The 24,739-nt window shown below is 27.2% G+C and overlaps 3 protein-coding genes across 8 annotated transcripts in view; 1 reads left to right on the top strand and 2 right to left on the bottom strand.

The window, feature by feature from the left end:
* LOC129919426 (E3 ubiquitin-protein ligase goliath) overlaps positions 1-8,618 on the bottom strand; it is a 96,027-nt gene extending 87,409 nt beyond the window's left edge. The window contains exons 1-2 of one of the 4 annotated variants that reach the window (XM_056000297.1): positions 8,495-8,604; positions 7,589-7,978 (exon numbers count right to left, since the gene is read on the bottom strand). The gene's annotated coding sequence lies outside the window, so the exon portion shown is untranslated. Of the gene's footprint in view, positions 1-7,588 lie in introns of all 4 variants that reach the window. The other 3 variants (XM_056000298.1, XM_056000300.1, XM_056000301.1) reach the window with 3 other exon arrangements.
* LOC129919224 (uncharacterized) overlaps positions 1-22,888 on the top strand; it is a 38,479-nt gene extending 15,591 nt beyond the window's left edge. Inside the window, exon 2 of the mRNA XM_056000078.1 lies at positions 22,814-22,888. Within this exon, the coding sequence (XP_055856053.1) occupies positions 22,814-22,888 (75 nt within the window). The remainder of the gene's footprint in view (positions 1-22,813) is intronic.
* The window catches only part of LOC129919424 (protein jim lovell), a 70,731-nt gene continuing 68,480 nt past the window's right edge, over positions 22,489-24,739 (bottom strand). For 2 of the 3 annotated variants that reach the window (XM_056000293.1, XM_056000294.1), the window contains one exon: positions 22,490-23,722. In XM_056000293.1, coding sequence (XP_055856268.1) covers positions 22,986-23,722 — 737 coding nt within the window. In that variant the 3' untranslated portion in view covers positions 22,490-22,985. Of the gene's footprint in view, positions 23,723-24,739 lie in introns of all 3 variants that reach the window. The other variant, XM_056000295.1, reaches the window with a different exon arrangement.

Below are 24,739 nucleotides of genomic sequence, written 5' to 3'. Positions count from 1 at the left end.
AGACAAAAATACGTGTTTTTTCGCTTTTTGTGATGGAAATTGATCGAGTTCAAAAAATTTTAGCTCTTTTTGTAGATGTCTCATAGACCTAATCAATATTTATATTTTGAGCAATAGACAAGCTTTTAAATGATATAAAATTTATATATGTAGGTTGTCATATAAAAAACATGGATTTGAAGGTAATAGAATAAAAATAGGTAGATTTTTTCTATTTTTTCTTTTTTTGCAAGAAAAATAATTTTTTAATTGCACACATGATTTTTTTTTTTGTTAAGAAACATATTTTGTTCTTCTGTTTTTAATCAAATTTAAATTTTCCTATTCAATAAGTCTTCCAGGGGATTTACACGTTATGTTAAGAATAATGTATATCTGTTAAAAATAAAAAGACTTCTCATTAATTTTATATGCATGCTAATTAAATTAAAAGTTTAGACAAAAATAAATAGATTCTCAACTAAATTTAAGAGGATTCTTTTCTTCTTTAATTTTTAGATGTAGATGCTTTGTTTAGGCTAGAAATTAAGAAGTTTTGTTTAATTTAAGACGACAGTTTTCTTGACAAAAAGAAATAGTACATGCAGAAATACGCTTAGTTTAATGCAGATTCAATTAGTTTTTAAAATGTCATTTTTCTTAAATTTTATCACTCATTCTTTTAAGTTGGTTTAAAAAATACAACGCTTATCCGATCCCATCCATTAACACTCTTAACAAATCTAAAATTTTACGTACTTAATAGCGATATCTATTCACCCTTCATTACCTACTTGCAAGCGAATTATGTTATCATGTTATTTTTTACCATTTTACAAAAAAAGAGTTAAAAAATATTGTGAATATAAAAATTTCAGAAGAAAAACAACAGATGAAAACATTTATTTCGCTTCATTAATTTTATTTAAAGCTTGGTTATTGTTTAGGTATCTTTTTATCATAAACAAAAATTAAGTCATATTGTCACAATATTTTTCGAATGCCTCTACTATTATACATATTATGTTTGTCAGGAAATAAGTTATGAAAACGCTTATTCAATACTTCATTAATAAAATAAAAGAACTGATAAGACAATGCAATAATTTTTATTTCATCTACTTTGTAAAATATGTCATCAGCTTTTGGCATCAAAATAATTATTATAAGTTAACAATAAAATCATTAATATGCGTACTTAAAAAAACCATAATTAATTATTAAATTTAAGATAAGATTGTCTCATTTGGTTGATGTAAATCCTCTTAAATTGTTTTTCTAGACCGAAATATCGACAAAAAAAATAATTTTAAGCGAAATCGACATAGTTCACTGACTTTACTGATAATAGCATTTAAATTTTTGTTTTCAAATAAAAGACACAAGCCACAGTAAAAATTGACTTATGAAATCATTTTTTAACTAAACAAAAGTCTCCATTTAACATCGATTTCTTCGTCTTAGGAATAAATTAGCTAATTTATTTGAACTCTTCATAATTTTTGTTATGATTTATGGATAGCCACTTGTTTATTTATAATTTAATTACCTTTTAATTTTATGAGAATAATTTATGACATCCTCTTATCAATTCCTTTTGTATTGCGCATTTAACATGAATGTGCGTATATTTTTTTAAATTTCAAAATGAAACTTTTATCAAAAAATATAAGTAAACTAAAATTTCCACAAAAATAATACAATTTTGCATAATCATTGCATTTTTCTTTTATTTATTTTTTGTTGTTGTTTAATTTTAACTTGCGACATAATTATGAGTCTAAATAAATTTCAATTTTATATCTTTTGTACCCCGAAGTATTGAAATTAAGTGTGTTGATTTTGTTGCCTAACCAAACATCAAATATTGGGTTTTCAATTGTATGGTGATAACAACAAATGAAATAAGTATCTATCTATCTATCGTGACTAAATGAAAACAAAAAAAAATAATAAATATAATTTAGAACAGATGTGTCAATGATCTTGGCATACATTCATGAAGTTTTGAGTTGTTTTTTTTTTTTTTTTTTTTTTTTTGTATTATTTTCATTTGTTTGTATACAAAGTTTATATGTATAAAAGGAGTGTCTTGTGAGAAAGTGTTATCCACAAATGATTGTAAGTTTATTTGTTTGTTTGTTTGTTTTTTTTTTCTCAGTCGGTTAACACTTTTTTTTTTAATACAAAAAACATATCAGATAAGAAGTAAAGCGTGTTTTCAATTAAAATAAAATTAGTAATTCAATTTAATCTATAACGATAAGAGAAGATTGGCTTTACACGAGATGATTTTTGTGGGATCGGGTCAAAATTCTGGCTTCAAAATTCTGCTTTTTCAGCGAAAATTCTGTTTTTCAAAATTCTGCTTTTTTTCTATTCTGTTTTTCAAAATTCTGCTTTTTAAAATTCTGCTTTTCAAAATTCTGTCAGCATTATTTTTGAACAAAAAAATTCTGCTAATTCTGTTTTTTTTTTTTTATAGCATATGCGCTGGCTAAAGAAAAATACACCTCATTAATGTAATTCAACATTGGTACTTTCCTAAATTTTTTATTTAAGTGTCGCAAATATTTTTTGAAAAGCATATACTGACTTTCTTTCAAATAAAATATGTATACTAATTGGAACCGATGTTGTATATTCCTTTTCTTATTCAAATTTTTGAATATTCATCTTTATTTGATAAATTAATAAATTTTTAGTTATTTTCGGAAATGTTTAATATTAAAAACCTTTTCTTAATATTTTCAAATTTATTCATTTATAAAACAAAAATTAATTCGCATTTAAAAAATGACAAATTATGTAGGTAAGTAATCAAATAAGCAGATAATTTTTCAAAATTGAAAAAGGGTTTGGAAAATGTCAAAAAGCGCGCGCTTTTTAACAATTTCCAAACCCTTTTTTAATTTTTTGCAGAATTTTGAAAAGCAGAATTATGAAAAGCAGAATTTTGAAAAACAGAATTTTGAAAAACAGAATTTTGAAAAGCAGAATTTTGAAAGCAGAATTTTGACAAAAGAATTTTGACCCCGGCAGAATTTTGACCCCAACCCGATTTTTGTTTTCATTTCTTTGCGCTGCGAGATAAAATTTTAAGTTTTTGTTTCGAAAAGTAAAAGAATCTTACATACAAATCGGCTTCCCGCTTCCCACTATTCTCCCCCTGTACCTACCGTTGAGACAGGAGGCCGTTCCCCGGGGCCTCCATCGGATGCCAAGGCCCTATGAGAAATTATGTAATAAATACACCTGTTTACAAAAATAAAATATTACTCAGTATCAAAGAAACTCTTGGTTTTAAAGCTTAAAGAGACCTCTATTTTGTCCACTCGATGCATTTAGAGGAAAATTTTTTAAAATGCATTTTTTTTTGGCAAGGGGTACCCCTTGAATTTTTTTCGAAAATCAAAAACAAAAAATTATTGTAATTTTCTTACCTGAATGCATAGGTCCGTTTCATTCAAAACCAACTTGTTTGCTAGGAAATATCTCAGGAACCAGACCTCAAAGAAACTTTTAGTAGAGGTTAAGGAGACGCATTCTTTTGATTTTTCACTCGATGGATTTAGAAAACTAAATTTTTAAATGCATTTTTTTTTTTTTTTTTTTTTTTTTTTTTTTTAGCAAGGGGTTAAAACCAATGAAAGATGGAACCTCCTAGAAACCTGCGGTCACACCAGGAAACTATGGCCGAACTTCGACGAGAAAAAATCAAATAAGATCTTACTACTTAGTAAACCTTCCTTAAGATCCCTAATAGGCGTCTTAACGGGACATAGCCTACTAGGATACCACAAAAAGAAAATGAGGCTTAGTACGGATGATCTATGCAGAGGCTGCGGCAATGAGGACGAACAGGAAAACACTGTTCACTTCCTCTGTCACTGCCCAGCACTCTGTCGCACTAGGAAAAAATTCTTAGGAAACTACTTCTTTAATGAATTAGAAGAACTATCGAAACTTTCAGGCAATAGCCTACTGAACTTTGTAAAGTCCTCCAAATGGCTCGAACAACCATAGCATTCATAGGTTATCACTTTTTCATGAAGTTACAATACTTCAGGGTATCACAAGGGATCTAAATTGATCTAAGTGTGACGGTAACAAGATCAACTGTCAGCCCATTTAACCTAACCTAACCTAGCAAGGGGTTTCCCTTGATTTTTTTTTTGTCGAAAATCAGTAAAAAAAATAAAAACTATTCCTGAAGAAATCAGGAAATCACTGCTACTTGTGTTTGGCACAACAAATGGTTACAAAATACTTATATATACTTATCTAGCTAAGAACCCTTGAGTGTGCGCCCATTATAAAAAACAGCTGGTTCCGAAAATACAAAGAACACAATCATCTAAGAATGTTTTTTTTGTGCTTGGTTCAGAAATTTGTTAAATTCGAGAATAAATACTAGAAGCGTACATTAACCTACCGGGGCTACGGACCAAAAAAAATAGATATCTCTTAATAAAATGAGATTTACGTGTTCAATGAAAAAAAAAATCAAAAATGTTTAAAAATAAAGTCGAAAAAGTGCTTAGTATCTAAGTAAAACACACTTTTAGACCTTTTAATTATTTCCATATACAAAATTGACTATTTTGGCATTATAGTTCCCAACAATGTTTTAAAGTGAAGATTAAAAACATGATATAATAAAAATAAAAAATGACTACATAAATTAAAAAAAAAACCTTTTATTTTATTTTTTTCGTTGAACCAAAATTTGAGTTTCTTCTTTTTGCAAGTTTGGATATTTAAGTGTTGGTACAATTTCGTAAATTTAATAATCCAAGTCCTGTTTTCAATGACAAGAAAATAGTTCAACTACTATCGAAATAATATTCTTCAAAAGGGCAAGGAAGACTGAATCTTTGCTCCAAAATCTAGACCGTACGCTATAACGCTTGGCCTAGATGACTGGATGTGTTTCAATCAAGGACCATTTCTTTGATACAACTTTTTTAGCAAGAAATTAATGAAGTGCATTACTGTCCTCTAAGTTAGAGACCAGAAATAACAATCAACCTTTATTTTCAATCGGTTTCTCTCTGAGAGTTACCACATTACTTTAAATAGTTTCGGTTAAGGTTTGAGATTTATTTTTAAAAATCAAAAATAAAGGTTATCATTTGAGATTTATTTTTTATTTTTTTAAATATCTCTCAATGGTTGAGATTTTTACAAAAAAATAAATGGAAAAGGTCAACCTTTAACCGTTTTCTCTGAAAATAAATCAAAAGTGGTCAATTCTTTATATTGCAAAAATAAATATGAAAAGGATGATTTTTCTAAGTTTATGTATTTAATAATGTATGAAGTAAATAGATAAATAGAAATTGATACATTTGCAGATGAGATTTATTTTTTTCTGTCAGCGATAAATCTCACTGGTTGACCGAAACATAAAAAAATACAAAATAAAGGTTCCTCTCAGACCTTGACCGAAATTTTTCTTTTTTATAATGAAAATGGCGATAAATAAGAGTTATTAATTAACCTTTCAAAAGATTGAGATTTATTTCTGATCTCTACCTCTAACTGATTTTTTTGTGTCAGAATAATTTTAAGTTTCAGAAAACTACAATTAACAATTTTTGGTAAAAGAATTAAAAAGATCCACCTAACACGATTTGAACTTAACGTTTCTATTTTTTTATATCTGCCAAGTAATTTTTGTTTTTTTTTCTAGGTTAATTTCTAGCATATTTTAAACTCATCCTTATAAAATACAAAGACATCACATAAAACAATGTAAACTTTTTTAATACAAACCTACATACTTTCAAATAAGTGTCAACCTTGGTTCCAAAATATCTTAAAATAAAATAATATTAAAAACAAAAACTAAAAACAATACAATCTTCAAGCGTCCTCGAACACTATATTCATGCCTCAAGCATATATTCAAAAAAAAAAAAAACCCTTTAACAAAAACATACTTATAAGGTACGAACCTACTTATGCAAAAGACAAAACAAAAAAAAAATAAAAAACACAGAAAAATCAATAAATCACAAGAAAATCTGCACCATTTTGTTCATGATTTTCACCCATAATGCACCAACTATGTAGAAGTACCACACCACTAACATTATCATAAAATGCAGCAGCAGCATCAGGAGTAGGTCGGGTATTCGTTATATGTGGATGAATTATCAGGGACAAATTATTTCCCACCAACCTTGACCGAATTACTCTACCAACCAAGCCAACCAGTTCCAGACCATTATCATCTCGCTCATATGAGATGATGATGTTGGATGGGTGGGTTCTGTTTTTTTTTTCCTGGTCACCGGTCAGTAACACACAGTCAAAAAGTCAGTTTTCGATTTTTTGTATTTATTTACCAAAATACATTAACCTGTTCCTTATGATTTCTTTCATAAACAGGAGTAAACTCAAAGGAATGAAAAAAAAAATCTTATTTTTTTTTTAAGGTCACAAAGTAATAACTCATCATCTTCATCATCATTATCAAAATAAATTAACATAAATAAAATAGATAGGTACCTTACCTATTTTACTTGATGCTACCCACGTCTCCATTTTATAACCAAATGAACAGGAAAAACAGAAAATTTTAATTGACAATAAATTTACTTTTTTTTTTTTAAATTACAAACAATGACAGCCAGTACTTTTAGCATGATGCTGATGTTGTTGTTCGTTTGACCTACTTTTCTGTGATGTCTTCTACACGGGGAGTGAAAGAGCGAATTTATTATTACTTCTCTAGTCTTCTAGGTACCTTTTAAGAGAAGATACTTTACATACAAAAGATACAAAAGTCTCCAGACGAAAAACAGAAGAAAAAACAAACTCAAACACCAGCAATACAAAACTCATCCAAGTGTGATTAAGTTACAATTATTACATTGAAGACTTAAGAAAAAAAAATATCGTCTAACCGATTTGATGTGTCGTTGACTGGAAAATTACAATTATCGAAGAGGGAGACGATATTAGCTCTGTCTATCTTTTTAATGACTCTTCGGATCGAACTTCATAAAAATATAAATTACCAATAACAACAATTGTGATACAAGGTAATCTTTTATAAGTTCACCATATTAAAAAAGTGAGCTCTAAGCCAAACTTGTTTAACCAGTATCTTTCTATCTAAAACTGAAACAAGACGAAAAAACACAACCAACGCAATGGACAGATACGAAAGCCGACAACATGACAGTGGCGGCGGCATACGCCAACGTCGCGCCATAATAAACAAAAAATAAACAAAAAAACAAATAAAATCGCAAAATGATTTTTGATTTTATTTAAATGCATTTAAAATGTAGGTAGAAAAGTATCTGGAGGTCTTTGGAGGCTCTTTTTTTTTCTCTTAAGCTTTTTAAATGTCAGTTCAATGATCCACTACTCCTCGATGTTGGTATATAAAATCCAATTACAAGGGCATCTCGAGCATTAAATTCAACACAAAAAAGATATTAGATACAATGCGCATGTCATAGATACATTTTGTATCTTTTCCTTTGTTTTCAAATATCTTTTCAACTAAAACACTCGAAATGTTAAAATTTTTTTATCTCAAAATTGGCATTTGTTCATTTATTAAATTCAATTTAATGCAAAAGATACATACCGAAATAGGTGTTTAATTTTTTTTTGTTTTTTCTTCAATTTTACATAAGAAAAAATCACTTGTTTTTCTCTGGTGTTTGTGCTTCGAATGTTGGTACAATCTAGGTTGTTATTGATTTTTCCAATTCCTTCAAATTTTTAGCGATGAAAAAATTGTTTTTGAAAATGATGGGTATGGGTGTTATCAAAACAAGGGATATTTTTTTTTTTTTATTTTTCAAAACACAAACATAACTTTTTTTTTTAAGTTGCTCTTTGGAGGCTTTTTAGATGCTTTTTTATATCTTTGTATTTTTCTTTTTTTTTATTTGAAATTGTTACACAATTTTGCACTTAATAACTTCACCGATACACTTGCATTAGATAGATGTGGCTTGAAATTGAACTGCACCTTTTACAGTGAAGAGGTTAAAAGAAAATTTTTTTACCTCTCTCAAAGAATAGGTAGGGTATTTTTTTTCAAAAACGAAAATTAAAAAAAAAAAAAAAACTATGTCGTAGTCGTGTGATGGGGTTTGTGTTGTCAACAAAAACAAATTAGCCAACTTTTGCTTTTGTACTTATTTTTATGTCTAATTGAATTTGCCAACTTATAAAAAAAAAAAAAAAAAAACAACCATTCACCGTAACCGATTGACGCTTAACGGTATTTATTTTTATATTTATGCAACATTAGATACACGCATTTGGTTGGGTTTGTGGATATATAACAACAAGAAAATTGCTGCAATGCAACACAAAATCAACAATAACGACGAGGAAAAGGAAACAAAAATCCAAAAACAAATAATATCTGACGAAGACGATATAAAAACGATGGCGGATTGGAATAAAGAAAAAAAAATCAAAACAAGAAATAGAAGTATGTATTATATAGATAGATAGAGATTCTCCAGCTCTGTCGAACCGTGCATCCAAAAAAGAGTGATTCGTGTAATAAAGACTCTCTCTGATGTGAACAAATTTTATAGACGGACTCGAAATTGTGCCACACGATACAACCAGATAGAGATACAAATTGCGACTGAGGCTAACCGAAAATATTGCTTGTGTAGAACCCCTATAACGAAATAAAAATTGCTTCTGTTGTCACGTCTTCATACTCTTGCTTGGATTGTTTATTTTGGTTTTTTTTACTCTTATAGCTCTTATAGAGAGATGTGGGAGTATTTAAGAGACTTTGTCTAGTCTAAGACAGGTGGGTTTTGTTGTGATTTTATATTCTTTAAAAAGGTGTATCTTTTTTTTTTGTTCGAAGCTTCTATCCCTAATCCCTAACAAAAATGCAAAAAAAAAAATAATTCACATGTCTCAGCAACTTAGGTCACATGTAAATGCTGTAAGTTCTGTTCTTATAAAGCGCCTATGCTAATTTGTGTGATGGTAAATATTTGATTTAGAACAAAGGGAGTCTCATTTTTTTCCATATTTTTTGTTTTCATACGCATAATTATATCCTTACATATATACTCTATACATATGTTGATGGACTCACTCACTTTTGTTGCGGGGGAGTTGTATTTAAAATTGATTAATCCTTTGGGAGTATGTTATTATGCACCAGTTGGGAGAGATAGTACCTTTATTCTACCATACACAAACTTACAAAGCAAATGTTTGAGTTGTATTCATGCATTGGGGACACACTAATGAGCTGAACTGCTGGAACATGCAATGGGCAATTTTCTTGTATTGCAGGCTTGCAGGTTGTACTCTTGTTACAGTAAATAAGGTTCATATTTTAGCTACAAATATATGAGTTCTGTAGTGATTTATTGATGGAATGGAGGGAAAGTTATGATTGTTATAGGCGTTTTAGGTTCGATATAGTACGTATATCGATCCTTTTTATTACACCGGAAACGGATATTTATATGTAGGTTTGAAACAGGAAAGAAAGCATATAAAAGTGTTGGATTATTGAGTTCGTTTGGGTGTGTCTCTATACAATTTTGGAAAGACCTTGAAATAGTGCTTGTTAAGAGTGATTTAAAATAAAATTCAAGTTAGTTTTTGCTTATTTATACAATCCCAATATTTAGATACTCTTCCTTGCAAGAATATTTTATTTTGTATTATTTTTTTATATTATGTAGGTACTTTTCTGATTTAATTTTAATTTTAATTTTAATTTTAATTTTAATTTTAATTTTAATTTTAATTTTAATTTTAATTTTAATTTTAATTTTAATTTTAATTTTAATTTTAATTTTAATTTTAATTTTAATTTTAATTTTAATTTTAATTTTAATTTTAATTTTAATTTTAATTTTAATTTTAATTTTAATTTTAATTTTAATTTTAATTTTAATTTTAATTTTAATTTTAATTTTAATTTTAATTTTAATTTTAATTTTAATTTTAATTTTAATTTTAATTTTAATTTTAATTTTAATTTTAATTTTAATTTTAATTTTAATTTTAATTTTAATTTTAATTTTAATTTTAATTTTAATTTTAATTTTAATTTTAATTTTAATTTTAATTTTAATTTTAATTTTAATTTTAATTTTAATTTTAATTTTAATTTTAATTTTAATTTTAATTTTAATTTTAATTTTAATTTTAATTTTAATTTTAATTTTAATTTTAATTTTAATTTTAATTTTAATTTTAATTTTAATTTTAATTTTAATTTTAATTTTTTAAACTTAAATCTTAAAAACTAATACATAGTAACATGCAACTAACGCATTTTTAATCCTAAATTGCTAGAAATGCTTATCTCTCAACAAGCTTTAATCTACTTCTGTTCCACGTTTTGACAAATAAATCAATAAATTTATAGGTTTTCAAATGCATTACTACCAAAAGGATTTACACCGATGAGGGTAATAATTTATTATTTATAATTTATTTGTTCGTGTTTTATTGATATACATATATTGACTCCTAACCCTTTTTATGTGGTTTTATATAAGAAGATATAAAATTACAAACTGATTAAAATGAATCAATGGACGTTTTAGTTTTTGAGAAGCCTCATTATCATTTGGTTTTAATAATATAGAAGTAGCTAGTATACAAAAAATGATTATGTTAAAAAAAAACTAATTTGTTTGTTATGAAGTTAGAATTTCGAGATCTCCTTTTTTCTAATTTTTGACTTTTCCTTTATTAAAAATACATATATTCACTCCTTTTATCATCTCAAATGTTAATTTATATTTCCTATAATACAAAAAAGAAACCTCAAGATCTTGGTATTATTTTTTATAGTTAAATATTAATTATTATTTTGTATTTCTTTAATAATGGCAAAAGTCCATTGAACTACCAATACTTTTTAATATCTAACACTCTAATCGTCTGCACAGTTAATATAATGATATGAATAATCTTCATTCAATAAAAATTAGTATAGTTTTTATTGTGGATTAATTAAAATAAAAGTGTTTTGAAGCTTTTGCAAAATCTCCATAACTAAATTTATATTTATATAGAAACAACTTTAAAATGTTTTTGTTTTTTTTTTTTTCAGTCGGATTTATAATCTCGTTTATTGCAAACCTGTCTTTGCTCTATCAAAAGGTGACAAACGTTTTTGTTTTTTTTTTTTTTTTTATTGAAATTTATTGCAAATTTCTTATCAAAATATAAAAAGAATTCATAAACGATTGAATTGAAATCGTATTTTGTTTAGATATTTATACAACCTGTTGTATTTTAAACAAAATTATGATTCTTGTGATAAATATCAATTTTAATAAAAAAAATATTCATATAACTTGATTTTTTAATTGATAAATGTATTATTTTTGTTTTTAGTTTTACTTAAATTGCTTTTTTGTTGACAGAGAAAAACTATTTTTTTAAACATTTTTTTTTTAATATCGACTGTTGTAAAAACAAATAATGTGAAAAAAAAATTACCAATTCATTTATAGGAAAATTGATAAAAAAAAAAATGTACAAATTTTACCATTTAAAAGCCTACACATCTCAAGTCAATTGGTCTGTACCGAGCCAAAATGTTGTCTTTAAAAATATGCTAAATAAAAATTAAGATTTATTTTCTTTTCTATCCAGAAATAACAATATCGTTAAAAGAAAGAGGGTATATACTACTATACTACTATATTACTATATTATACTACTATACTACTAGGTATATCATAACTATTCTTTTTTTTGAAAGAGTGTGCATGATTTTTTTGGCTGTGATGAACTGCATATGTATTGCCTATTTAAAATCTGGTCTTATGGTATAATTTATAAATGCATTTTTTTCGATTAGCCAACCTCCTTTGTAATTAACAAACCGACTTCCATATATCAAAACTGGGTTTTATGGTTTTTCTTATAGTTCCTATGGCTATAACTGAACGAAATTGAAATGGGACCACATTGCAGCCACCAGCTTTCCAATACAAAAAGAATTATCAAAATTGGTTTACTCAGTCCAAAGTTATGAGGTAACAAACATTACAAAAAAAAAAAAAAAAAAAATACAGGCGAATTGAATACCTCCTCCTTTTTGGAAGTCGGTAAAAAATACAAATATAATGAAGTCTATTTTTATTAATGAATACAAGGAATGTATTCAATCTCTAAATAAATAAAATATGAATAAGTTGAAAACTGGTTCACTGTGACGTATACGTACTTTTTTTATTTTAAATTTTATTTTAATTTATTTCAACCTGAAAACTTACCTAGCAATATTTTAAGATACAGGATGTGAACCAATTCTCGATTGGGCCTACTTTTAGCAAGGCCAGCCTTATACTTTTAGACAGCCTTATACTTTTAGACAGAGAAGACAGAGAAGACAGAGAATAACATTTAAATTAAAAAAAAAAAAATCAAACAAATTATCCAATTTACAAAATCTAGCTTTCAAATAGTAATTGTAAGAAAGTTTCTAACTATAATAACAACTTTTACAAAGGTCTTTCTCATGCTTTCGTTTTATAAAACCGTTCATAAGCCTTTTTTAAAATGTTGAAGATTTTTTTTCAACACATAGCTATGCCATTCTTTAAAAAATCTAAGGCTCCTATTGATAAAAAAAAACATGTGTGCAATTCACACGTGGTAGAAGTGAAACCTTCAAAAAATTTTAGTGATACCTCAAACATTAAAATCTTAAAATCCATTTTTTTTATATGGCAGCCTGAAACATATTTTATATCATTGGAAACCTTATTATTTCAGCTTTAATTATTCATCTCAATAATATCTGTAGAAGAAGAGGTTTGAAATTTTTCAAACTTCCAGAAAAATAGTTAAAAATAAAAAAACACTTAAAAATACCCCCCCCCCAAAATAGCTGTTTTTCAAAAATTCATATTTCAAAACGCTACGCTTAAAAAAATCTGTATCAGACGCTTAATTTTTTTTTCCTACACGGTTGAAAATTCTATCGTATTACCTAACAATTAAATTATCTATCGATTCAAAAAAAAAACTCTCTACGACTTAACGTTTAGAAAATAGCCATTTTGTTTTTTGCTATCTCATTTTAACCCTATTAAATTTTTGATTTTAGAAAAATCTCTTCTCAGTGCTAACTTTCAAGTTTATACTTATAAAATAAAATATCAACTATTTTTTTTATCTATTTTTATTTTTACTGTAGCTTTTTCGTTTCATGGTGTTTCAAATCACTACTATACTAAACAAGTTTTCACTTAAAAAATTGAACTCTTTCCGTTTAAAATAGGGCTTGACTTGAGAGTAGTGTGGTTTTAGTTTTTGAGCTTATTTCTTATTTACCTACATAAATTATTTCTGAAAAAAAAAAAAAAAATATGTATGTACGTACATAATTACTTGATGATTTTGATTTGTTATTGTAATTTGTTGATGACCATTTGTTAAATAAAAACTAACTTTCTGCTTAAAATTAAAATGTTATTTTTGCATCAATTAAATTCTTAGTTTTCCAAACAAAATTATCATAAAAAACTGAAATTTTCTTATTTTTAACAATAAATTATATTTTAACAGAAACTGCATTGCTAATATTTCTACGAAACTTAAAAAAAAATTTTTAAATCTAAAATTCTTTTTCCAGATACCTACCTATAAATTTGCAATAAAAACAAAGTTTAATTTACACGTGATGCAACTAACACATCAACATGTGTGTTTATAATTTTTTAAACTACACGTGTACATGTGATACGAAAAATATATGTTCATATATGGGCGACCCAGCAGTTTGTACCACCCCCAAATTTTGTTTGCTCATTCGATAGATCATTGGCTGAATATTATTACTCTGATTTTTCGCACTCGTGAAATTCAACTTTCAGTCGCCATCTTGGATTTTAGTTTTTATCAAATATCTCTATTTCTATTTATCTTACATAAAAGTTGTGAATACAAAAAACGTAGAAAATTAAATTTCGCTTCTTTTATATTAAGATAACTTTTTCGATATTCTGAATATTAAACAAGTTAAAAACCAAAAAAGTCAAAAAAACGAAAAATATGACAATTTTAAAGTTTTGAGCACTTTTTAAATAAATCTAATCTCTAAATAAATAAATCTTTAAATAAATCTGAAATTTACAGCTCGAGTTTCGTGGACGTAGCACATGCCTAAAGAGTTTAGTTTTACGAGTTTTTAAATTTTAAAATCTGCTAACTTAAAATTTAAGGCTGTAGGTATTCATTGATTGGAATTTTTCAAAGAAAACACAAGAGCAATGAAAACCTACTGAAACAAAGTGATGTGATTCCAATTATTACCCTCTATTTAACAACGAATACAAATTTGAGTTCTCTTCAATCCATTCCATCCAATCCCCATAGTAAATTCGTAACGCGTTTAATTTGCAGTCTCATCTGATTAAGGGCATCGACCATTCATTCCACTAAAGACTAAACATAACCCATTAAAAAAAAAAACACTACTCGTACCATCAATTATTGGCTTATTGTTTTCGCTTTTATATCACGCACAAGAACAACGAACGTTCACGTATTTTAAACTCATACACACCATCTGCATCTGTATCACTTTGTTTTTTGTTTTCATTTTAATTATTATTTTAACTGCAAAATATAGCATCTGATGGGAATAGAAAGTAAACAAATAATGTTAAAGATACGCCGAGTTCATTGTGTGCATCCAAATAATATTTTGAATCCCTATTCTATATTTTTTGTGCAATAATTTTCAAGAGCCTGTTGTACACACATGTACGAAAATGTTACATTTTTATTACCCAGAGTTGTTTTGTTTTTATTATCTCTCCCAGTCTCTGTCCCAGTTGGTGTGTTTATTTTATTTTTAGAATTTTTCGCAGTAGCAGACAATTTAGTTTGTGAAACGACCTGGAATTTATATCGAAATAACAAAATGATGTAAGGTCTAACTAGGGACTCATAAATGATTTGTATATTTAAATTAAGTTCTTTAAACAGCAGCCAGCGGTGTCTTTGATACATAATTTCATTTCCATAACTCAAATATAGATGTCACTTTAAATAAGTTAATGTCCTTACTAGAGAGGGTAGTTCTAGATAAATCCGTCCAAAGATGTGCTGGCGCTAGAGTAGTATTAAAGTTAATACACAAACCAAGAGTGAAAAGGTTCTTGAACACAATATACTACTTGCGGAAATTTTAGGAAACACTATAGAATTCAAAAGAGTACGAAATATGTCATGAAAAGAAAGTGTTGACACTTGTTTTATTTTTAAGATACTTTTTTCAACTTTATACGTTTAAAGCTCAGGGTAATTTTTTTATATGCGATTGTGGATTATTTAGAGACTTTTGAAAGCACAAATCTGCCTTCAAATTGTAGAAAAAAAAATGTTTGCACACAAATAACTCAGAAACCAGACCTCAAAGAAACTTTTGGTTTTCAGTTATGAATAGAGAATAAAGAGACCGTTTTTGTGAGATCTCACTCGATGAATTTGGAGGAAATTTTTTAAAATGCATTTTTTTCGACAAGGTGTTAACATTGATTTTTTATCAAAAATAAAAAAAAAAAATATATATTTTTTTTACCTACCATAGGCCTGTTCACTGTGAGCTCATATCTGTTAACCAAAACTTATTTCGAGACTTTGGTCCGCAGATATCTGAATTCGAATTATAGGGAAAAAAATGTTTGCACGCAAATAACTCAGAAACCAGACCTCAAAGAAACTTTTGGTTTTCAGTTATGAATAGAGAATAAAGAGACCTTTATTTTGAGGTCTCGCTCGATGAGAGGAAATTTTTAAAAATGCATTTTTTTCGACAAGGGGTTAAACTTGACTTTTTATCAAAAAAAAAAAAAAAAAAAAAAAAACATATTTCTTTACCTAATTGCATAGGCCTGTTCACTGTGAGCTCATATCTGTAAACCAAAACTTATTTCGAGACTTTGGTCCGCAGATATCTGAATTCGAATTATTGGGAAAAAATTGTTTGCACGCAAATAACTCAGAAACCAGACTTCATAGAAACTTTTGGTTTTCCGTTATGAAAAGAAATTAAAGAGACCTTTATTTTGAGGTCTCACTCGATGAATTTGGAGGAAATTTTTTAAAATGCATTTTTTTCTACAAGGGGTTAACCTTGATTTTTTTATAGAAAATAAAAAAAAAATATATGTACATTTTTTTACCTAAATGCATTTGTTTGTTCACTGTGAAGTCATATCTGTAAACCGAAACTTATTTCGAGACTTTGGTCAGCCTTCGAATTATAGGGAAAATAATGTTTGCACGCAAATATGTAACTCAGAAACCAGACTTCATAGAAACTTTTGGTTTTCAGTTATGAATAGAGAATAAAGAGACCTTTATTTTGACGTCTCACTCGATGAATTTGGGGAAAATTTTTTTAAAATGCTTTTTTTTCGACAAGTTGTTAACCTTGATTTTTTATCGAAATTCAAAAAAAAAAAAATATTTATATATTTTTATTTTAATGCATAGGCCGTTTCACTGTGAACTTATATCTGTAAACCGAAACTTATTTAGAGACTTTGATCCGAAGACATCTGCCTTAGGTAGGAAAAAAATGTTTGCATGCAAATAACTCAGAAACCAGTCCTCAAAGAAACTTTTGGTTTTCAGTTATGAATAGAGAATAAAGATACCTTTATTTTGAGGTCTCACTCGATGAATTTGGAGGAAATTTTTTAAAATGCATTTTTTTCGACAAGGGGTTAACCTTGATTTTTATCGAAATTAAAAAAAAAAAATATTTATGTATTTTTATTTTAATGCATAGGCCTGTTCACTGTTAACTCATATCTGTAAACCGAAACTTATTTAGAGACTTTGATCCGCCGAAATCTGCCTTCGAATTATAGAAAAAAAAATGTGTGTATGCAAATAACTCAGAAACCAGTCCTCAAAAAAAACTTTTGGTTTTCAGTTATGAATAATGATCAAAGAGACCTTTCTTTTGAGCTCTCTCTCGATGAATTTGGAAGAATTTTTTCAGATTTTGTAACGAAATTCAAAAAAAATATATATATATATTTTTAACCTAATTTCAAGGGTCTGTTCATTGTATCCATTTTTTTTTCGGTCATTTTGGATCCAGAATTAAAACTTTCCGATTTTTTTTTTAAATAAAACAAAATGATATTCATGTATTTCTCATATTTAATTTAATTTATTTTACTTATAGTACAATATTATAATAAATTAATTATTCATCTAATAACAATAATTCAGTTTAATTTAATTTCATTTCATTTTTTTTTTTTTGTTTATCTTAATTTCCAGAAAATGTTCGTACTAAAATTTTGAAAAAAATTGATTTCTTTTCTTTCCTTACGAAAAATAATACTAAAAAAGTACTTTTTTTTTATATCTGCACAAAATAATAAAACTACGACCAAGAAAAAATAAAAAATAAATACTAAATACATTTTTTTAAATACTATTTTCAGTTATTTTTTTTTTCTTTATCGTTTTCCTTTTGTTGTTCTTAAATTTTATTTTTTGGCTATTTATATAATATATATATATTTAAATTTATTTTATATATATATACTTTAATGTATAAAATTGTTTTTTTTTTTTTTATTTTATTTTTATATTCTGTAGTACCCTGTTTCTGAATTATTTGTGTTTTTTTTTTGTAGTTGCGAATAATATTTCTATTTTATTGAACCTGTTTGAGTATATTTTTAGCTTAATATTTATTTATAATTTTTGTTGTTTTTAAATATTCGATTTTATTTTATATTTATTTTTTTTTTGTTTTGTAGAAATTGTAGTGCTATAAACAATTTTTTTTTGTATGTTTAGATGTTTTATTAATGGAATAGTGTTTATTGATTTTATTTATTATGCCTCTGAAGTTTTGTCTTTTGTGTCATATTTTGTTTTTTTTTTTTTTTTATTTAATTTGTACATTTTGGGTTTTGAGCGTATACAATATTATTTTTTTTTAATTTTTTATTATATTTATGTTAGAAAAAAATAAAAATGAAGAAAGAAGAGTTTACAAAAATGTAAAGACAAAACGAAATGGAATTTATTTTACAAAACAGAAAACTGTGTTTTTATTTTATTTATTTTCTAGTTTTATTTTGTTTTAATATTAAATAATATACATTTATATGTATTTATATTCATTATATTTTCTAATTTTTTTTTTTAATATTTACATTTATAGCTCAGGGAAATTAGTCAAAATATGGGCATGAAATCGCATTTTTCGCGGGACAAATTTTTTTTCATGGAATGTGTTCGGATGGTTGTCCTTATCATAAAAGTCAATTTGTTGGGATAATTGGAGGTTGGGAACAGCCGCCATCTTGGAAAAGAGATTGGTATCGTTTTTATTGAATAGCTCCATTGTTATTCATTTTAACAAAAACTGACAAAGGTAAGACTTATTAACAATAAAATTATCTAAAAAATCATATGCAAAACAATTCCGTGAGTTGATTAAATAAAATTTTATAGTTGGTCAAAGTGCGTGTTTGTATCGCAAGGTTGGGGCAAAATGACATTTGTTCATATATCTGACGAACTTTTGAATTGTTTGGATAATTCTTCAAAAATAAATTATAGTATTTATAATTATCTATAAAATGAGACCACAATCGTTATTGTAACCATCATATTGTAGAAGTAATCTAACTCCGAAACTCTCCATGTACTAGTCAAAAGTGAGAAAAAAGCTAGTTTTTTGGTAGTAGGCCGAGCAAATTTTGGGAAGTAGAGGTATAACCAAAATATAAGTACGCAGTTTTGCAGCCATACGCGTCTTAATATCGATTTCAAATGTCTGACAACTCTAATTTTGTGCTTTATACGGTTTTCGGGGGGTTAAATAACTTAAATTTTCCACTTAATGTGAATGGGCTAAATTTATACTATTTCCAATTATAAATATAAAAGCTGATGCTCTATCATTTTTCCTAAATCTGGACACCTCAATCTCTGCGATCGGGTTAATAGAACTCACGATATAAGCTTTTTTAACTAACCATATCACGCTTTTCAATTCAAATAAACAAACAAAATCTAAACAAAAAAGCCTCTAAAACATAATCGCATCAACGGCTTATATCTTGAGTTCTATTGGTCACATCCTCAAGATTGGGGTGTCTAGATTTAGGAAAAATAATAAAGCACCAGCTTGTATATTTATAATTTCAAAAAGTATAAATCTAGCCCATTCACATTAAGTGGAAAACTTAAGTTATTTAACCCCCCGAAAACCGTATAAAGCACAAAATTAGAGTTGTCAGACATTTGAAATCGATATTAAGACGCGTATGGCTGCAAAACTGCGTACTTATATTTTGGTTATGCCTCTACTTCCCAAAATTTGCTCGGCCTACTACCAAAAAACTAGCTTTTTTCTCACTTTTGACTAGTACATGGAGAGTTTCGGAGTTAGATTACTTCTACAATATGATGGTTACAATAACGATTGTGGTCTCATTTTATAGATAATTATAAATACTATAATTTATTTTTGAAGAATTATCCAAACAAATCAAAAGTTCGTCAGATATATGAACAAATGTCATTTTGCCCCAACCTTGCGATACAAACACGCACTTTGACCAACTATAAAATTTTATTTAATCAACTCACGGAATTGTTTATTATATTATTTTTTAGATAATTTTATTGTTAATAAGTCTTACCTTTGTCAGTTTTTGTTAAAATGAATAACAATGGAGCTATTCAATAAAAACGATACCAATCTCTTTTAATAGATGGCGGCTGTTCCCAACCTCCAATTATCCCAACAAATTGACTTTTATGATAAGGACAACCATCCAAACACATTCCATGAAAAAAATTTTGTCCCGCGAAAAATGCGATTTAATTTACTAATTTCCCTGGGCTATTAATTAAATTTGCTTAAATTTACATTTGCTAAATTACAAAATAAAAATGAATTCGTATCTTCTAACTGTATTGTGGTAAATGTGAAGCTTTTTTTTTTTACTTTGTACATACTTTTTGAGATATAATCAAATTAAATTGTAAGAAGTTTAAAAAATAACTTTAAAAAAGGAATATAATTTAAGTTTTATTTTTTAAAAAAAAGGAACTGTTTTTTATATATTATTTAAGTTTATAAGCTGTGTACGTGTAGGAAAAGATTTTTATGCTATCTTGGCAATTATGTAGTAAGTTTTCTTTTATTTATTAATATTTACCTTTGTCTATTGTTTGAAATACTATTTTTTTATTTATTTTTTTTTCTATGGAAGAATTCGTTGCGTTTTTAGTTACAAAATAAAATTAATACAAAAATAAAATAGGATTACAAAAATAAAAATAAACAAAACTATCACAAATTTTAATATTATTGCAATTTCCAATGAATTGTAGTTTCTAAGAAAAAATAAATTTTTCACCTGTTTTTTTTTAGGTATATCTAAATAGATATGTTGTTTTAATGCGAGTGCTGATTCCCATTAATTCTTTTTTATTTTTAAAATTTATGTTGCATATTTTTTTTTTTTGCTTAAAAATATTTTAATTTTAAAATTGTACATGCAACCAAAAATGAAAACGTATATTTAAAGCAAAGTGGATAGGTAGAGTTAAAAAATGGTGGTTTGTGTGATACAATTTCAATCGTTTCATGTTAAATTAAATACATTTTTGAATTTTGTTTTTCAAATTTAAAATTTTGTATTTCTTTTATTTTTTGATACAACAAAGAAAGCTTTTGAGGCAAACTGATTAACGTGATAACGCTATCAGAGTTCCATAGGAGATTATTTTTGATACTACGTCCGTGGAACATAGCCAGCCGACCAAAAATGGGTGTATTAAAATAGTTCACTAGGGTGTATGCGTAACAAATAAAAATAAAAATTTAAGAATTCAATGCAAATTGTTTTAGTATTTTAATCGAAGATAAGCTAATTAGTAAAAGTTGCTCATTGATCATAAAATACAACTTCTAACAACTTGAATTAATACACTTTTTTCTAAGTTAGTAAGAACACAATTAAAAGTTTCATCCAATAATGAGAAAATTTTTCCACTCCAAAATTTCCGTGCATTTTAAGTTTGATAAAACCGAGCAAAAGCCCAGTCAAATTGTATTCAGAATCGTACAAATGTGGAAAGTAATGGTGTAATTGTATTGATGGCTAATTTTATATTTTTTAGAGGTACTGAATGCAAATCTGAAGTTTTCCAACAAATTTTTCACGCCAAAAGAATCTGAATAAACTATTTTTTTTTGTCACTAAATCTATTACTTGAAAAGTAGAATTTCAGAAGAGTAAATTACTTACGGCTTAAACTCAAAATAATGTCGAAAAATCCACACAAAAAAGAACTTTTTGAAAAACAAATAAAATATTTTTTTTATAATACAATTGATTTATAAGTTTTTAATCGTTTTTTTTTTTTTTTTTTGTGGAAGCCAATTTTGAAAAGAATTCATAAAAAAATAGTAGATACGCCTCTTAAAAAAATATTAATCAACACTTGAGAATAAAGTTTCAAAAAAATTAGATGATCCATTCCCAAAAAAATTTAAATTTAAAAAAAATCCACAAATTATTTTTTTTAAACTTCGCTTGAACTAAATCTTAGTTGAAAGAAACATTTTTAATCAATTTTCCCAATGTTTCTCCCCTATTTCCCGACTCAATTTTTAAAACCTATTGATTTCAATTTAGGTACTTTGATTCTTTAACATTATTTGAAAACTTGGAGAACCTATTGTCGTTTCCTGATCATATTTATGGTGTTTACGTTAGCAAAAGTCTTTTCATTTTTGACATCAAAACGGTGACCAAAATGCATTCATGCAGACACACAAAAAAACTTATAATTTTAAGGCCCTTCCTTAACAACATTTTTTATGATAATATAAATCATCTGATGGAAGAATTAACTTTCATTTGTTACCAGATAAAATAAAAATATTATAACCCCAAACAGAGATCATGACTTAAAACCGAAATAGAAACTGTCTTCCCAAATTTATCACACAAAACCATCATATCATAAAAAAAAATTAAACAAAAAATCATTGAATAAAAAAAAAAACAAAAAATTAAAGACATTAGGTACATGTATTATAATTATCCTAATTGTATTTTTAACATCAATTTATAGATTGTTTTTTTTATTTTTTTTTAAGTTTAGTTATTTTTTTATTTAAAATATTTACATTTAATTTTGATAAACTCATTGTTTTTTTTTTTTTTAAGTACAATATTTATTTAGGTATATTAAAATTTATCTCTAAATTTATTTACAGAATAATAATACTATAAGTGCAAATAAATGTAGAATATTTACATTTTTTTTTTTAAATTTTAATTTTAATTTTTAAATAAAAATCTCAGCATTAAGTACTTAGTACAATATTGAAATATAATGTAAATGTACACAACCCACAATCTATTACAACAATCTATTACAACACAAGAAATCAATGAATTAATAAATTAATTTATTATTATAATTAATAATAACTTTTTCGTTTTTTTATATATAGGAACTAAAAGCACCAAGAAAAATAAATTTGTAAATATAAATATTTTTTTTAAATCAACATTAAACACAAAAAAATGTTAAAATACAAGCAAAAGTTAAAAAAAAAATCAAATTTAAGTTCAATTTTAAACATAACATAAAAAAAAACATGAAAATTCAAATTGATTCAAAAGATTAAAAATATTTAAAAATATTGCCAAATTGTTTGTATGTGCCTCTTCACAGATGATGAGATTCAACTAAGTATTTTTTTTTTTTGTTTTCTTTAAATGTAAATAGATTTAATTTTTTATTTAAATCTATGTTCTAATTACAGCTGGAGGCACTGCAGCAGCAGCAGCTTCCATTCGTCGTTTTCGACGAAAACGCTTTAATCTACGTCGCTCGTTGAGGAGATTTTGATTGAATTGTCTAAAACTATTCGACGCTGGCGGTGGTTCGGCAGGAGGGAAAAAGATCGGGTTTGTTGCCCAATCTTGCCAAAAATTTCAATCCTGCCCATTTTGTTGCGTCAGCTCTCGACGTTCGTCACGATTCAGTGCTAATGGCTGTGGAAATTCATCGTCCATTGATTGCTTCGATCGATCGGATTTGCAGTCTTCATCGATTGCCATATGCATGGCAGCAGCAGCAGCCGCAGCTGCTGCTGATTGTTGGTGTCTTTCGGGCGGGAGGAGATTCAACATGCCAAGTGGGAGACCTGGGAAACCACCCGGAAAGTCAGGGTAGAATCCTTGTTGGAATGGATTGAATATTGAATTGGGACCGGATAATAAGTCTGGCTCGGAGCTGGAACTCCGTGGACCCATTGGACCTCCTGGAGGTCCATTGCCTCCATTTCCACCGCAGTCCATGTCTCGGGAGTCTTTACTGCGATTTGAATCCTGATTTTTGCTCCCACTATTACCACCACTTGAGCCACCTCCACCACTGCCTCCTCCACCGCCACCACTTCCACCATTGTTATTCAGTCCCATTTGTAAAAGTTCAACTGGCGGCCCACTAATGCAGTCCTTTCGCAGTTGCTCTAGTTTGAGACTCTTGCCGTATTTACCACGGACATACATCAGTAGGGAATTGTAGGGAATTCCAAAGATTCTTGATGCTTGGCTGGTTGTCATCTTTTTATTCCACACGTGTTGGAGAGCTTCGGTCAATTCAGCATTGGTCCAAGATCGTGGTGGTCCACCTCGGGGGGCTGAATGTTGTCCTTTTGGGCGGGACACTGAAAATAAAAAAATAAGACAAATTAGATATGAGTGGAGAATTCCAAAGATTTATGTAAATTTAATCTGTAAGAAACATCAAAAAGCATTCAAAAAGTGTTTGAAAGCTAGCGTCTTATTTACTGTTGAGGGAGTTTTTGGTGTAACAGTTTTAAATATATTTAAGTTTGGTAGCCTAAAAAACATCATCTTCACATAAGTAGTCTTAAATTTCCATAGCTTAAGACCCTTACGTAATAAATTGTCACATTAAAAACAAAAAAAATAAGCGGAAATTGCAAAAAATTTTTTATCATTTTTTTTCATTACGATTTTTCGAAATGATGAATTTAAAATAAAAAATTAAAACAAGAACTTAGGACCCTATCGTAAAAGCTTAGTTTCAATTATTTATTTCAAAGTATCGACTGGATATCAGGTTTTTTTTAGAACGGGATAGTCTATTTAATAGACCCGAGCTCCAGAGCAAAAATAGAACAAATTCGTTCAAGACTTTTTATTGGCGATTATGATTCCTTGGCATACAAGAATACTCCAGCCAAAAGTGCTACTAAATCCGTTGGTGCATTTCTGAGAAAACGGCGACACTGGTCGGTTTTCAGTTTTTTTGATTTAACTCGAAAACCAAGCCTGACTTTGAAATGGTTCAAAGACACTTTTCATAGCAAATTAAATTTTCTGTCAAGTTAAGATGGTTAATAAATTTTAAAAATTATTTTTGACTAAAATTCTAACCTAAAATCAAAGAAAAAAAAGTTAAAAAATTGACAATTTTATTTTTTCTTACTAAATCAAGGGGCATTTTGTGTATGCAGCCGGGACGTCCAAACTTTGTACTAATGAAATAAAGTAGAGGTAAAATCCTTTGATAATATGCAATTTTAATTTTTTTTTGTCAAGAAACAACTTAAATGTACCTATTCAAAAATTAGCACTTTTTCTAAATTTCTGACTTTTTTAGTTAAAAGCAAGTTTTTAAAACTCGATAAAATCGTATTAATTGGTAACTTTTTGAC

Source organism: Episyrphus balteatus, chromosome 4 (genome assembly GCF_945859705.1).
Source record: "Episyrphus balteatus chromosome 4, idEpiBalt1.1, whole genome shotgun sequence".
In the NCBI taxonomy this organism is placed as follows: domain Eukaryota; kingdom Metazoa; phylum Arthropoda; class Insecta; order Diptera; family Syrphidae; genus Episyrphus; species Episyrphus balteatus.
Note: the sequence above shows the minus strand (reverse complement) of the source record. Positions and strands in the feature narration are given on the sequence as shown.